This window comes from Zootoca vivipara, chromosome 12 (genome assembly GCF_965207765.1).
Source record: "Zootoca vivipara chromosome 12, rZooViv2.hap1.1, whole genome shotgun sequence".
Lineage (NCBI taxonomy): Eukaryota > Metazoa > Chordata > Lepidosauria > Squamata > Lacertidae > Zootoca > Zootoca vivipara.
Genome location: NC_142595.1, coordinates 43,370,778 through 43,385,971, shown reverse-complemented (window position 1 = coordinate 43,385,971; position 15,194 = coordinate 43,370,778). Strand labels below are relative to the sequence as shown.

General features: G+C 39.2%; 2 protein-coding genes across 2 annotated transcripts; both read left to right on the top strand.

Moving 5' to 3' along the window:
- The first annotated feature begins 4,426 nt into the window (after positions 1-4,426).
- Positions 4,427-10,270, top strand: LOC118078239 (vomeronasal type-2 receptor 26-like). Its single transcript, XM_088655652.1, has 4 exons — positions 4,427-5,251; positions 5,755-5,982; positions 8,187-8,313; positions 9,378-10,270. Exons 1-4 carry the CDS (start codon positions 4,427-4,429, stop codon positions 10,268-10,270), a joined length of 2,073 nt encoding a protein of 690 aa, XP_088511778.1.
- Positions 10,271-12,708: 2,438 nt separating this feature from the next.
- LOC148684047 (vomeronasal type-2 receptor 26-like) lies at positions 12,709-14,395 on the top strand. Its single transcript, XM_088654784.1, has 2 exons — positions 12,709-12,920; positions 14,092-14,395. Exons 1-2 carry the CDS (start codon positions 12,709-12,711, stop codon positions 14,393-14,395), a joined length of 516 nt encoding a protein of 171 aa, XP_088510910.1.
- Positions 14,396-15,194: the final 799 nt, after the last annotated feature.

The following is a 15,194-nucleotide window of genomic DNA, read 5'->3' as shown; positions in this document are numbered from 1 at the left end:
CAGGGAACCAGGCAGAGGGCTTTCTCAGTAGTGGCACCCGCCCTGTGGAACGCCCTCCCACCAGATGTCAAAGAGAACAACAACTAACAGACTTTTAGAAGACATCTGAAGGCAGCCCTGTTTAGGGAAGCTTTTAATGTTTGGCAGACGACTGTATTTTAATATTTTGTTGGAAGTTGCCCAAAGGGGCTGGGGAAACACAGCCATATGGGCGGGGTATAAATAATAATAAATAATATTTATTATTAAGTAGGGATCTGCATTCTCAGGCTGGCAACCTCTCCCCCATTCCCAGATTTGGACATACACTCAATGACTGAGCAAATTATACTGTTTACTCCAAATGATACGAACCCACTGGGAAGGAGGCCTTTTTCTATATCACACACATTTCCCATGTTTGATGGGACCACCATGACATTATTATAGTCAGAGTGAGTGGCCACAGAGGCCTCCAACTATGTCAGGAAGACTGCCGTGTAAAGGGTTTTGGTTGTTCTTCTTGCAAACATTCCAATACAAATGCATCTCAAGTCTTTCAATGTTATTAGAGTTTTATTTCCCAGACTTCCTGTGCACTGACATTGTTTGGATCTTTTCTATTACTGTTCTAAAGATCCAGAGAAAAACAGGAATGGTTAATATTACATAGGTCAGATGGCGTGACACTTTCAATGGTTGCCTATTAGACTAGCAAAAAAGACAGCTTTATGTTGTTTTGAACTGTTTAAAATTCTCTTTAATATTGTGTTTTAATATTAATGTGTTTTATTCGTCGTAACCTGCCCTGGGACCTTAGGGTGAAGCACAGGTAATAAACAACAACATTTCATTATTTTAAAATAATCAAAGTTCTTTCACAGAGTGAGTTTGGTTTGTTCACCAGCAAGATTTTTGCAGAAGAATTTCAAATCAGATCACCAGCATTCAAGAATTTTGCAGCTGTGGATTTCCCACTTTGACAGGGGAAGTTTGAGACCTGTTCCTACTCCATCACAGAAGTGAATGTCTTTCCTGTAATTATCTAAATGACTATACTCAATCGGCATGGCCTAATCTCCAGTGATTTTTCAGAAGGCAGATTGGAAAACAAAATTCAACACCTGAGTATGAAATGATTATAAGTACTCCAGTAATCCATAGACTGCTGAGTCAATTTTCCCCTTTCTTTGTACAAATAAGCAGGTTGCTCTTTTTCAATTGGCGTTCAAGCCATGCCATTGTAAGCCATGCTTCTATAATGCTGCTGAGGTTTATGATAAGGTGCATTCACATCCCTTTGAGTATTGCACTTGCGGAGTTTGTTGCCACCCAAGGCATCTTGGTTAAATCAGGCGGATGAGAGTATTAATGCTAACATGAATGTTGCAGACTGAAAGACTCAAGAGCGTCCATATTTTAGGGGGAGTTTTGCTCTCAGAATGGTGCTTCTTCTTCTTCTGCTGCTGCTTTCAAATATGGTGTGCAAAGTTCAAAATGTGACTTGCTTGAGAAATAATGCTGTATATATTCCACATGAATGGCATGAGCGAGGTGATCTCCTCATTGGTGGAATGGCATCTCATATCCATTACATTTTCCCCCAACTTTTGTTCATCCAACACCCTGATCAGTCCTTTGCTAAAACTCCATTGTAAGTAAATGGTCTTTAATGTTATCTTACTGATTCTTTTATATTCATAAGATTGACTGTGAAATATTTCAAACAATAAGAATAGAAAGGCTTTTTTAAATGGATGGCTGGAAGGACACAATTGTTAATAAGACTATGAAATGATCAAAAAGTGAACATAGACTGTGACTATACTGGGGTTTGGACATTTCAAAACATGACATTTTTTGTGATCCAGTTGCTCTTTGTTCTGGTTATAACGCATAGCTGCTAAGTTTTCGCATTTGAAGAAGAAGGGATAGTTTTTAAAAAACATTTAGTCATAGGTCAAACATTTAATTCTGCTTTCCGGGCTTAGCCACTTGTAGACTGCGTATCACATGTTGACCTCAGTCGAATTCAGTGTGAATGGAGAAGAGAGAAAAAATGAGGGAAAGAGAGAAGGCAGTGAGAAGAAGAAATTTGGTGGCAGAAAGAGAGGAAATGGAAGTGGGAGACCTACCGAACAAATCACTTTGGGGAAATAAGTCATTCTGTGTTTAGATGCCCAAAATATCTGCACCACACACTTCAGATATGTCTTGACCAATTCGTGTGCTTTAAAAATAGCAGTCTATGGTGGATTCAGGTGTTGCAAAATTGTATTTGCTGTGGCCTTCATCTAAACAAATAAATGTAAAAATCAACAAATATTATTTTTCTTCTTGTGGTTGTTGCTTCATAGCCATTTCATCAGCCACCCTGACTTCTTCAATGGCTTACTTATTTGTTTTCAACAGATCCCCAAACAACTTCATGCTTTTACTCTCTGGGATTTTTTTCCTCCAATATTTTTAGATAAACCTTTTCAAGTAGGGGCACCAAATCTCTGGAATGCCTGCCCTATGAAGACCCACCTGCTCCTAACACCTTGTTGCCTTTAGATGCCAGACAAAAATGGTTATTTATAAAGATCTACATCTGGAAAGAAGTTATCAAAATATTGAACCATAATTGTTCTGAATATTAAAATCCGCATCAGCAGTCGTCCACGAAGTATTATATTTGCAAATTTCGAATACTTTCTGCTCAGTTTTCTTCCAAATCCTGCACATAATCTGGAATTTTCAACAGAAACAGCATGCTTTTACTAGTCTCTGAACTCCTCCTTGGATATTTATATTTTCTTAATTACTGATTGTCATAAATTATTACTGCCCCACATTAAATATATATATATATATACAAACATTTCCCCATAGCCAGTTTTTGAATACCATAGGTTCTCTATCTCATATAGGTTCTTTATTCCATATGTTAATCAGCAGTTACACTTTTGTATAATAATGAATGGCATACCACCAAATCATTCCCAGAGTAGACCTACATAAATATATAGAGTAACTTGTCAACCGATCTGAGGTTTTCTACAATTAAGTGGTTTATGGGAACACAAATGATAATAGAACACTCTTTTTATTGTGCAATAACTTATGATTTATTTATTTTTAAAGCGTTATTTTCACACACACTCACACACACACACACACACAAGCTGATCCTTACATGAGCTGTTGGATTGGGCCAGGTTGGGATGCAATCAAAAGTGTTCCCATTAGTGCTACCAACCTGTCGAATCTGGCTGCTTACCCCAACAGGTAAGAGGTAGAAATAATGGTGCTGTGAGTACAGTTCCATCACATGTATCACTGTTGCAAAAAATGCAAGATGGTCATGAAGTGTTGGTATCAAAGACACTTATTAATACTGAAAATTAAATCTCTGTTCAATCTATGTGAGATATTAACAATCTGATTTGGCATGAATACAGTTCTTATTCCGAATATACATAATTATATAAAGCCCAAATCTAAATGCACAATTCAGGCAATAGTAACCACAATAGATTTTTTTTCCTGTTTTCCAGCTAATTATCAGTTTGGTTGTTTGTGCCTTATCCTCATAGTCGGGCAGTTGAAATGATCATATTGACAGTAGAGTGGGTAAATATTTTGCTAAAATGATTTTGTGTACTAGTGACCAATGATTTGCAGTGTGGTGACAAAGTTTTACCAGCACATCCTGGCCCTGGTGTTTGCCGTTGATGAGGTCAATGAGAATCCCAAGATCTTACCCAATGTCACTCTCGGATTCCACATCTATGACAGTTACTCCAATCCAAAAATGGCCTACCGTACTACTCTGGACTTGCTCTTCAAATCACATCAATTTGTCCCCAACTACAAATGTGACACTCAGGAAAATGCAATAGGAGTCATTGGGGGATTGAGCTCTGATATCTCCTCCTGCATGGCAGACATCTTAGGTCTTTACAAGATTCCACAGGTAGGATCTGAGCATGAGCGCCATGGCAATGTCTCTTTATCTCTGCCATAAATCTCTTCCCATTAGAAATTTGGTATAAAATGGAAATGACTGTATGAGATATAATTTGGGTATTCAAAAGTATAAGGCGGGGGGGGGGAGAGAGAGATTCTAAAAATCATGTAATGATGAGAATTTATGTAAGGTAATGGAGCAAATATTTAAAGGAAAGTTATACCAAGACAGAGTATGTGTGAATAATAATAATAATAATAATAATAATAAATATCACTCTTCAAGGATCTCAGAGCAGTCCATAAGATAAAAATTCAGGATAAAAGTACAAAATAAATAGTTAAAACAAAACAGTAACAATAACTTCCTTCCAACAAACCCATTTGAAAGTCCATAGAATATTAATCAGCTTATCCTTTTTTTCTTTTTCAGATTTCATATGGTTCGTTTGAACCAGAAGTGAATTATCAACTCAAGCTCCCTTCATTTTATCGCATGGTCCCCAATGAAGCCCTTCAGTATCAAGGAATTGTCCAGTTATTGCTACATTTCAGATGGAAATGGGTTGGGCTCATCACTCCAGATAATGAAAGTGGAGAACGATTCTTGAAGGCCATGGAGCTAATGTTTTCCAAGAATCAGATATGTTCAGCATACGCTGAAAGAGTTCAACACAATCTGCACTTCTCTGGCAGCATACTTGATATGGCATCTGAAACAGGGATTGTATTGCCCCCTTTCCTGAAGAGCAAAGCCAATGCAGTTGTTATATATGGAGAAAGAGCAGCTATTATGTGGTTGGGAGTAGCTCTAAGGATAGCCAGGATGTTTCAGATGATAGTTCCTCAATACAAAGAGGTCTCTACAGCAAAAGTATGGATTACGACAGCCCAAATTGATTTCACATTAAACATATTTCAAAAACGATTACACACTGATATACAAATTTTCCATGGTGCTATCTCCTTTGCAATTCATTCTAAAGAGCTGCAGAACTTCCAAGAATTTCTTTCGACCGTAAATCCTTCTTGGGAAGATGGAGATGGTTTTATCAAAGATTTCTGGGAACAGGCATTCAGTTGTGCACTTTCAAACAGCAGTGAGTCACCAGGCATTGATGAAGCATGTAATGGAGAGGAGGCTCTCGAGAACATTCCGTCTCCTTATTTTGAAATGAGCATGACCGGCCACAGCTACAGTATCTATAATGCTGTCTACACTCTAGCACACGCTTTACATATCATGTACTCAGCTAGAGTCAAGCACAGGACAATGGAGTACAAGAGCAGAGTATCTCCTCAGAATGTGGAAGCCTGGCAGGTATTGTTTCCAGTTTCCATGTACTGCAATCCTGCAGTGTCACATGTAACCCTGACAGCTTGGGCAAGTTCTGGAATTCAGCCCCCTTTGGGTCAATAATAAAATAATAAAATTTAAGTAATTCTATTTATTGAAAGAGGGAGTATTTTGTAACAAGATGTTAAATCAACATTAGTTGTCACAGATATTAATATAATAATAATAATAATAATAATAATAATAATAATAATAATATCCCACCCAGATACCGGTAGTTGTTTGTTTCCTTGACATCTGATGGGAGGGCATTTCACAGGGTGGGCGTCACAACCGAGAAGGCCCTCTGCCTGGTTCCCTGTAACTTCGCTTACACTAGCAGCAGGCATTTAAAAGTTGTTGAATTTACACTGTGCCATAATTTGCCACTCTCATCTTCCATCTGCTTCCAGAAGTTGGATGCCTTCCATTAGTCTAATTGAGAATAAGTCTATATAGAACTTTTTATTTCCCTGTTTTCCTTCTAGCTCCATGCTTTTCTTCAGAGGATCTCATTCAACAACAGTGCCGGAGATGAAATTACATTAAATGAACATGGGGAACTGGCATCTGGTTTTGATATTAGAAACTTGGTCACGTTCCCAAATCAATCCTACGCTAGGGTCAAAGTGGGAAGTCTGGATCCACAGGCTCCTTCTGGAAAAGAGCTCATCATCGATGGGGGCAGAATCCAATGGATAAGAGACCTGACTCAGGTGGAAAATAGCTGTGCAGTCTTCCAAAGGCCAACATTATTAGCCATTCAATGAAACAGAAGGGCAAGAGGTGTAAAAACAAAACAAAAGGAACATTCCTTCGCATAATACATTATTTAATTTGAAATTCACTGGAATACGATTCCATTCAAATGTATGACCATAGCTGTGATTTTGTCTTAGGCCTGCCATTAAATTCAGAGTAGCAAGTACTACCGTGTTTCTCCAAAAATAAGACACCGTCTTATATTTATTTTTCCTCAAAAAAACACACGGTGGCTTATTTTCAGGGGATGTCTTTTATATTATTATTAAGTATGGTACAGTTTAACCTACACGGTTAAACTGCCTATCACTATGGCTTATTTTCGGGGTATGGCTTATTTTCGCCAGAAACACGGTAAACAGAGGTGGTTTCAAGCACATGGGATCTCGTGCCTGCGTCAATACCAGCCTTAAAAATGTTATACACACACACACACACACACACACACACACACACACACACACACATCTGTTCCAACTGATATTTTATTAAGATTATTTTATTGCAATTCGTTCCATTTTTAAAATATCATTTTTAGGCTGCAGGTTATTGGCTGTGTGAGTCCCCCCCCCCCAATAGACTTCTAATTTGCACTTATTGTACAAATTAGAGTTGGCTGTTCACTATTGTGTGGCTGAACTTTCATTGCACATGATATTGAAACTGATTCTCTCTCCCCCCCCCTGAAATTTCTGTAAATCGTCTTGAGGGCATGGTCCTTTTAGGCATACCAAAAGTAATACAGTGGTACCTCTACTTACGAATTTAATGCGTTCCGAACGCACATTCGTAAGTCGAAAAAAATTGTAAGTCGAATCCCATAGGAATGCATTGGGATAAAAAATTCGTAAGTCGAAGCAACCCTATTTAAAATTCGTAAGTAAAAAAAATCCTATCTAAACCACATCCAAGATGGCAGGCGGAGCTCCGTTCGTAAGTAGAAACATTCGTAAGTAGAGTTATTCGTAAGTAGAAGTGCCACTGTAGAGGTAAAAAAGCTATGACAACAAAAAGAAGGCATTTTTGCTTATCAGCAGGAAAGAAAGAAAGAAAGAAAGAAAGAAAGAAAGAAAGAAAGAAAGAAAGAAAGAAAGAAAGAAAGAAAGAAAGAAACTGTACTATCCAGAGAAGGCATCTCAGACTAAGATGGAGCAGTGGTTGTCAGAAAACAGATGATCATAGAATCATAGAATCATAGAGTTGGAAGAGACCACAAGGGCCATCCAGTCCAACCCCCCGCCAAGCAGGAAACACCATCAAAGCATGATGTTGCTTGCAATAGCTTTCTTCGGAAACCTCTGGGGCAAGTCTCTAGTTAGTGGCATTTGTTTGAAATGCTAAGCTAGTTCTGCTTTTGGATGGACTAAATATGGACCTTCTAATCTTTTTTGTTTTTGTGATGCTCAGTACAGAAATTATTCCTCTCACAGGATGTGCCACTTCTACACTTATGAACCTCATATTATGTATCACTAGCCTTCTAATTTACTAAGATGCTATAGGATGAAATCCCTATATATTTTTCAATACCATTTCTCCCCCTGGAAAGCTAGAAGATGAGTAAGCTGTGTTACTTTGTCTTAGATGAGAGCATGGATATAATGAACATAATTTAAACCTGGTGGAATAGAGAGAAACTGGATAAAAACTTTTTATTAGGGACTAAGGGCATTCTAGGGGTGACATCACTCTGTAAGTCAAAGAGGACAAAGTTTTCAAGAGCAAATCCCCAAAATAGCAGTGTACTTATAGAATTGTTGTGGGTGGTTATACAAAGACCTAAGAGTGATTTAATACTAGTATCTCCTATCTTACTCCTGAGCAAAATGCCTATGGTGAACTTGAGATGGAGAACAAAATCCAGAATGCATAAAAAAGGAAACTGTGGTAATGGGTGACTTCCATTATTCTCACATAGATTGGAACATCATATACCCAGCTGCGACAAGGAAGTAAAATGTCTAGATAACCTGAATGACTTTGTCCCAGTTGGTCATAAAATTCACAAGTTGGGAGAGTGTGCAGTCAGTTTCTGTTTACAGGCTTCCTATTTGCATCTGGTTGGTCAATGTGAGGACAGCATGCTGGACGAGCTGGGCCTCTGGTCTGATCCTGCAGGGCTCTTATGTTCTTACGCTTCTCTCATATCTTTGCAAAGGTGCCACCCCTTTCGGTGTGTAATGATTACTGTCCTCCTGGTCATAGGAAGAAAAAGAAGGAGGGGAAGAAATTTTGCTGCTATGATTGTGCTCCATGTCCAGATGGGATGTTCTCAAATGAGAAGGGTAAGACAAGCCATGCTGAGATATTCCAAATGACACACTTTATCGCAGTAAACTCTAAGAGGCCAAGTCATCAAGTGTGTGTGTGCGTGTGTGTGTGTGTTTGGAATGTGTGTTAAAACAAAGAATTCTTTCACATTTATATAACATGCATGAGGAGCCTATCTTTTGAAATATGGGCAACACATTTTAGCACCAAGAGCTAAGACAGGCATCCCCAAACTGCGGCCCTCCAGATGCTTTGGCCTACAACTCCCATGATCCCTAGCTAACAGGACCAGTGGTCAGGGAAGATGGGAATTGTAGTCCAAAACATCTGGAGGGCCGAAGTTTGGGGATGCCTGGTCTAAGATCATTCCAATGAAAGAATGGATGTTTCCAAACAAGAAGGGTAGGACCTGTTCTGTTAAAATATTTTAAAGCATAGCATTTCACATGCGCATATATCATCCATCATCTTCAGATACATCTTTAGAAAGGATGGCCATGTTAACATCAAGATATAAAACCATTCAGATGAATGGAACTTCTTTCAAAACTATTAAAGGAACTTGCAGATACAGTAGCAATCCTTGGTTCCCAGATAGTACGAATCAGGTAGGAAAAAACTCTCAAGCTGTCAAGCAAATATTGGAGTAATACATCTTACCCTGTCCTCAATAAAAAGCCATCAGACCCGCTCATACGGTGGCCTGGGTAGGCAGGTACTGAGCTAACAATGTAAGAAAGATCAGGACAAAAGGGGCATGCTTGTAAGCCACTCTATTCGTCACCATCTACTCCTGTTTTGTACAGCACTTGGCTGGTCCTTCTTTTAATCCCTTCCACATAGGCTGGGCACCAAGTAGTTCTGCCCCCTGCTGTGATATGATGGGGAAACGGAACGTGCTTTATTAAGCAGATATGCAGTCATTTTCATATCATTGCTTTTAAAATTAAGTGTAAATGATAGAATTTGTATGCATCGTATTTCTGGTATGTTTGTAGGACTGAAAATGAACTGGGTGAAAATGAACCACTAGGATAATCCTTGCTTTTAAATTGTCACACATTGCAACCTTTTTCAGAGACTTGTATCCATTGCCCAGAAGACCAGCATTCAAACAAGGACCACAATCACTGCATCCCTAAAATCTCAAATTTCCTAGCCTTTGATGACACTTTGGCTATTGTTTCAACTTCCTCTGCCCTTCTATTGTCTCTGATCACAGCTCTGGTGCTGGGCATCTTCATTAAGCACCGGGACACTGCCATAGTCAAAGCCAACAATAGAAGTCTAACCTACATTCTCCTCACCTCCCTCCTCTTGTGTTTCCTCTGCTCTTTGCTATTCATTGGAATGCCTAATGAGGCAACTTGCCTTCTCCGACAAACAAGTTTTGGCACCATATTCTCTGTGGCCCTCTCCAGCATCTTGGCCAAAACCATTTCTGTTGTTTTGGCATTCATGGCTACCAAACCAGGATCCAGCATGAGGAATTGGATGGGGAAGAGACTGACTTGTTCCATTGTAGTTTCCTGCTCCATTGTTCAAGTAGGGATCTGCATTCTCTGGCTGGCAACCTCTCCCCCATTCCCAGATTTGGACATGCACTCAATGACTGAGCAAATTATACTGTTATGTAATGAAGGATCCGTCACCATGTTCTATTCTGTTCTGGGCTACATGGGCTTCCTGGCCATTGTCAGCTTCAATGTGGCCTTCCTAGCCAGAAAATTGCCTGACAGTTTCAATGAAGCCAAGTTTATCACCTTCAGCATGCTGGTCTTTTGCAGTGTTTGGCTCTCCTTTGTTCCAACTTACTTAAGCACTAGAGGAAAATACATGGTGGCAGTGGAGATTTTCTCAATCTTGGCTTCCAGTTCTGGTTTACTGGGCTGCATCTTTTTCCCAAAATGTTACATAATTTTGGTGAAGCCTGAGCTCAACAACAGAGAACATCTTATACGAAGAAAGTAATAAATAAATTGATGAGTTTGTGTTTTCAACAATATTTTTAATATCTATATAGGACCATAAAAGAAGTATAAATGAATCGGGAGTATTAAACTATTTCAGTTATGTTGTTGCTTTGGAGGGTTGGGGTTGATTTACATAACAGTCTGTAGTGCCTATGAGAGAAAAGTTCACAGGAGTAAAGTTCAACAAAGGATATTTAAATTTACATAAGAAATAGGAACCTGAGAACTCTGTTACCCTTCTAAATGAGTGAGACGCTGATTGATGGAGTAGACCTAAAGCATTTAAGTAAAGGTGGTAGATGGAGTTTTTCAGATAGTTAATGTTGATATTACAGTGGATGCTCGTGCATCATTTCTTATGCATGAATAAAGATTTGACTATTGATTTCTTGTTATTCTATAGAATACATGGGTGATTTTTACATAGATATTTGAAGGCAAGAAAAAACCAACTCAGAGTAACCCTTCCCATCCATTTTAGAGGGTAGGATTGCTTATGTATTTTATTTCCACAATATCTATGCCACTTAACAGTATGGTCTCTCAGTGGAATAAAAAAATTCCTTCAGTAGCACCTTAAAGACCAACTAAGTTTATATTTTGGTATGAGCTTTCGTGTGCATGCACACTTCTTCAGATACAGCCCATCAGCCCATCTCCCATTCCCACCCACCCCCACCACCCTCTGTATATATATAGGGTCTGACACTTCTGTTTCTAGTGTATCTGAAGAAGTGTGCATGCACACGAAAGCTCATACCAAAATATAAACTTAGTTGGTCTTTAAGGTGCTACTGAAGGAATTTTTTTATTTTGCTTCGACTCAGACCAACACGGCTACCTACCTGTCTCTCAGTGGTTTATAGGAAAGTTGAAGAAGACACAATAAAGATAAAAACAGTTAATTGTAACCAGAAAAGTTGCCTTAAATTGTTATTGAAATTAGAAGGTTTATCACTGGGCTCTGGTTTTTCAAGAGAGAGTGGGGCTGTCTGATCTCAGCTGGGAAAAAGTTCCATAGAATTGGCCCACAATATCGAATGTATGTCTCCTGCATGATATCAGCTACTTACATCTTGGCCATGGAGGATCACTGACTGCGAGTTTCCCCAAATATCACAGCTATGTGGCAACTATATAAGTAAGCGGAGGGTCCTTAAGTTCAATCAATCAATCAATCAATCAAACTTTTAATGTGCCAACCAATGGCACCATCCAAAACATCAACAGGCACTAAATGTACAAAAACTACAACCTAATGTTATAAAAATCTTTGTTACAACGACAGATAAAATAGAGGATAGTCACATATGGATTGTGTAAGTTAGATCTCTGAGTCCCCTTTACAATTAACAGTTAATTTTTCTAAATGATTCACTCTCATCGTCCTCAGGAAAGAGCTGGGAGTAGGACTTGCCTCAGCAAAAGAACTCATAGACAAGTTATTTATATGTTCTACAATATAAGAGTTGGTTGTGTGTATTTTGCTTACTTAAAAACAACAACACCTGATGTTAAAATGTTTCTATTATTTTCTGTAAACCTAACACAATAAAAATGATAAGTATTTTCATCCTACACCCTTACTATCATGCACAGGATTTCCCCCCTCATTCCCCCCCCCCAAGGTTGAATGACTAATGCAAAACACTGGGTGTCCGATTGATTTTAATTCAGACAGAGGAATAGGGGTGTTTGAAGATGTAACAGACTGCCCTGAATACCGCCTTTCTTAGACATTTTTTAACAGGTGTTGGTTGTCCACTTATCTGGGATATTTTAGCAGTGGATATCCCATAAAGGATTGGTCTAGATTTCAGAAGTATTCTGAAATACTTATGGACTCTGGGGTTCTATGCTTGGACAAGAATGTTTACTTCACTAGTTCAGTAACGGATGATTTGTCGTGAATAAAGAAACACTGGAGAAGTGATTGTACCTCTTGTAATCATCAAAATCACCATAATCAATTCATCTGGGAAAAGCTCCGATGGATTCCGAGAAGGCCACAGAAAAACAACAAGCCCTTCTGAAATCATTACAAGTACCTGTGCTTCACAGAGAGATAAGATTAGGGACAAGAGAGAGGTAGAGCTCTGTCATCTTGATCTGTTTGCATCTTTCCACAAGATGGGTCAAACTTCAAATCAGTATTTCAAAATTAGCATTCAGGGCTTCCTGAATGAAATGCTGTTATGGATAAGACGGAAGGATGGCCCTTTGAGAATGTGTTGGCAGAGTCCGATGCCACCCAAGTCATCTTATTCAAATCAGGCTGGTGTTAATAATATGTCTATGATGTAAGAACAGCCCTGCTGGACCAAGTCAAAAGCCCAGCATCTACTCCAGCATTCTGTTCTAGAAATGGACAACTAGTTGATGTTGTAAACTGAGAAATAGAGGAGTACCATGTGTGGAGGGAAGGTGGCAATCAGGATGTTTGTGTTGTTTCTGTTTTTGCTGCTCTTAAACATGTTGCATGAAGTGCATACTGTTAAATGCAACATAAATAACCCTGTACATATTCCACATGAGTGGTATCAGCCAGGCGATCTCCTTATCGGTGGGATGGTATCTCATATCCATTACGTTTTCACCAAAGTTTTGTTCAACAAGCATCCTTCTCAGGACTTCATTAACATTCCATAGTAAGGAAACGGAACCTACATTTACATTTAGTGATTATTTCTATTTGTAAAATTGTCTGAAAATTGCTTTGAGGAAATTTAAACAGGAAATATGAAGGAACAGATAGGTGGGTGGGTGGACATTAACTATTGGTAATAAAATTAAATACTCAAACACTTAGAAGGTATCTAAACTGGCAACTGGGCATGTGGAAAGAGAAAGCTTTTTTGTTCCATTATTATTATTATTATTATTATTATTATTATTATTATTATTATACGTAGACACAGAGTCTTTCCTGTGCATGGGGTAGCTTTGTACTGCATCTACATATCCTCACATTCAGATATACATTTGCATGCAGAGAGTTGTCACTAGTCAGATAATACTGAGCTTGATGGACATAGTATATTTTTTTCTGCTGTTCCTTTTATGTTCATTTATCCCTAGGTTTCAAAATGCTAGATGCTAAAGATTCACAGAGATTTTATGGAGCATGAAGAATAGATGGGGATATAAATCAACCTGCACTGAAGGTTGATATGTCTGCATGGGAAAGAGTAGATACAGAGAGGAATCTAGAAGCTTCCTGGACTGTCCTGTAACCTGTGCTGAATTTCCTTTGAGCGCTAGACTGATACTCTTAGGGTTGCTGATGTCATTTGCTACTTCCTTCTTCTTCATGCTTGACTTGACATCTTCCATGTGTCTCCTCCTGAGATGCAAGAGCAAGCATGGCTAGTTGCTTTCTTCGCCTTAGTTCCTAAGAATGAGGATCTTTTCTACCAAGCATGTTTCTGTGCAATAAGCATAGCTTATTTTCCTAAACTCTGTGTCACTGTGACTATATCCAACATTGCTTTAGTATTAAGTTCAACTTACGCTGATGCATTTGAAGGCCATCTTTCACCATATGAAGTCTTTCCAGGTTCAGGAACACTTAGAAAGAGGCTAAGTTCAAAAATCTATAGCACACTCCTATAATACAGACTGTGTTTTGGTTAAAACTGTAGAGTGATAAAAGGTGGCCACACATGTCTTTCTATCCAACAGACTAAGCTAAAGATGAGATTTGCATCTTGTACAAAGTCCATATGGTCAAGCAGTTGAATTTCTTAGATCCTGAGTAGATGAAAACTGTGGTAGAATATTTTTGTACACTCATGAAATAGCACGTCACTTTATTTGCAGTGTTTTGACCAAGTTCTACCAGCACATCCTGGCCTTGGTGTTTGCTGTTGATGAGATCAACGAGAATCCCAAGATGTTGCCCAATGTCACTCTTGGGTTCCACATCTATGACAGCTACTCTGATTCAAGGATGACTTATCGGACCACCCTGGACCTGCTCTTTAAATCTTATCACTTTATACCTAACTACAAATGTGGCATTCAGAAAAATGTAATAGGAATCATCGGAGGCCTGAGCTCTGATACTTCCAGATCCATGGCAGACATCTTAGGTCTTTACAAGATTCCACAGGTAGGATTGTAGATTGTGGGCAGTGGAGATTTCCCCTAAAGTGCCCCATTGCCTAATTCACTTGCTTCCTCTTTCCAGTAGACCTTTGATAATTCATAAGAATGATGTGGTTCCATGGGGGTAAATGAAAAGCAGCTGAAACATGTGGAATTGATTGGGAGGGTATAATGTGGTATCCAGAGATGTGAATGAGGTTGCAAAGACTGATCTGGTTCTCTGGCAGTATCACCAAAAGACATGTGAGGAATGCTCTTAAACAGGGCAGTCTCGAGGAGGTCGGGCGCCCTGGCGCTGAGGGGCGGAGATCGCTCCGGTGCCCCCGCCCTCGCAGCACGCAGTATGGCTTCCGTGCGGCTTCGCCGTGCAGCACCCCCCACTGGCCTGGCGCCCTGGCACCCCGCACCACCGGGATTCTACCTAGAGCCGGCCCTACTCATAAAGATTCTCATTTCCTTTGGGTGTGTGTTGTCATCCTCTCCCATCACAGTCATCCCTTTTAGTTTCACATTGTCAGTAAAAGGAATATTAAACCAAATCTCTTCATCATCATCACTATCTACGAACTTCTGGCAGTCCGTATAGTCTTCCCAGAGACGAGAGCCCCACTGCCTTCCCTCTGCTCGTTCAGGCACCATGGTTGCAAAGACTGTGTATTTAGTACTTGTAATGGAGACTTGCTCCAAATGTGATAAGAGTAAATATCTAGAGTACAACTTGACAACTAAGATTGTGAGTGTGTGTTTTTCAAAGGATGGTGATTCTTCTTTTAAAAAAGGCATGTTTGCACTATAAGAAAAAAGCAACAAATAAA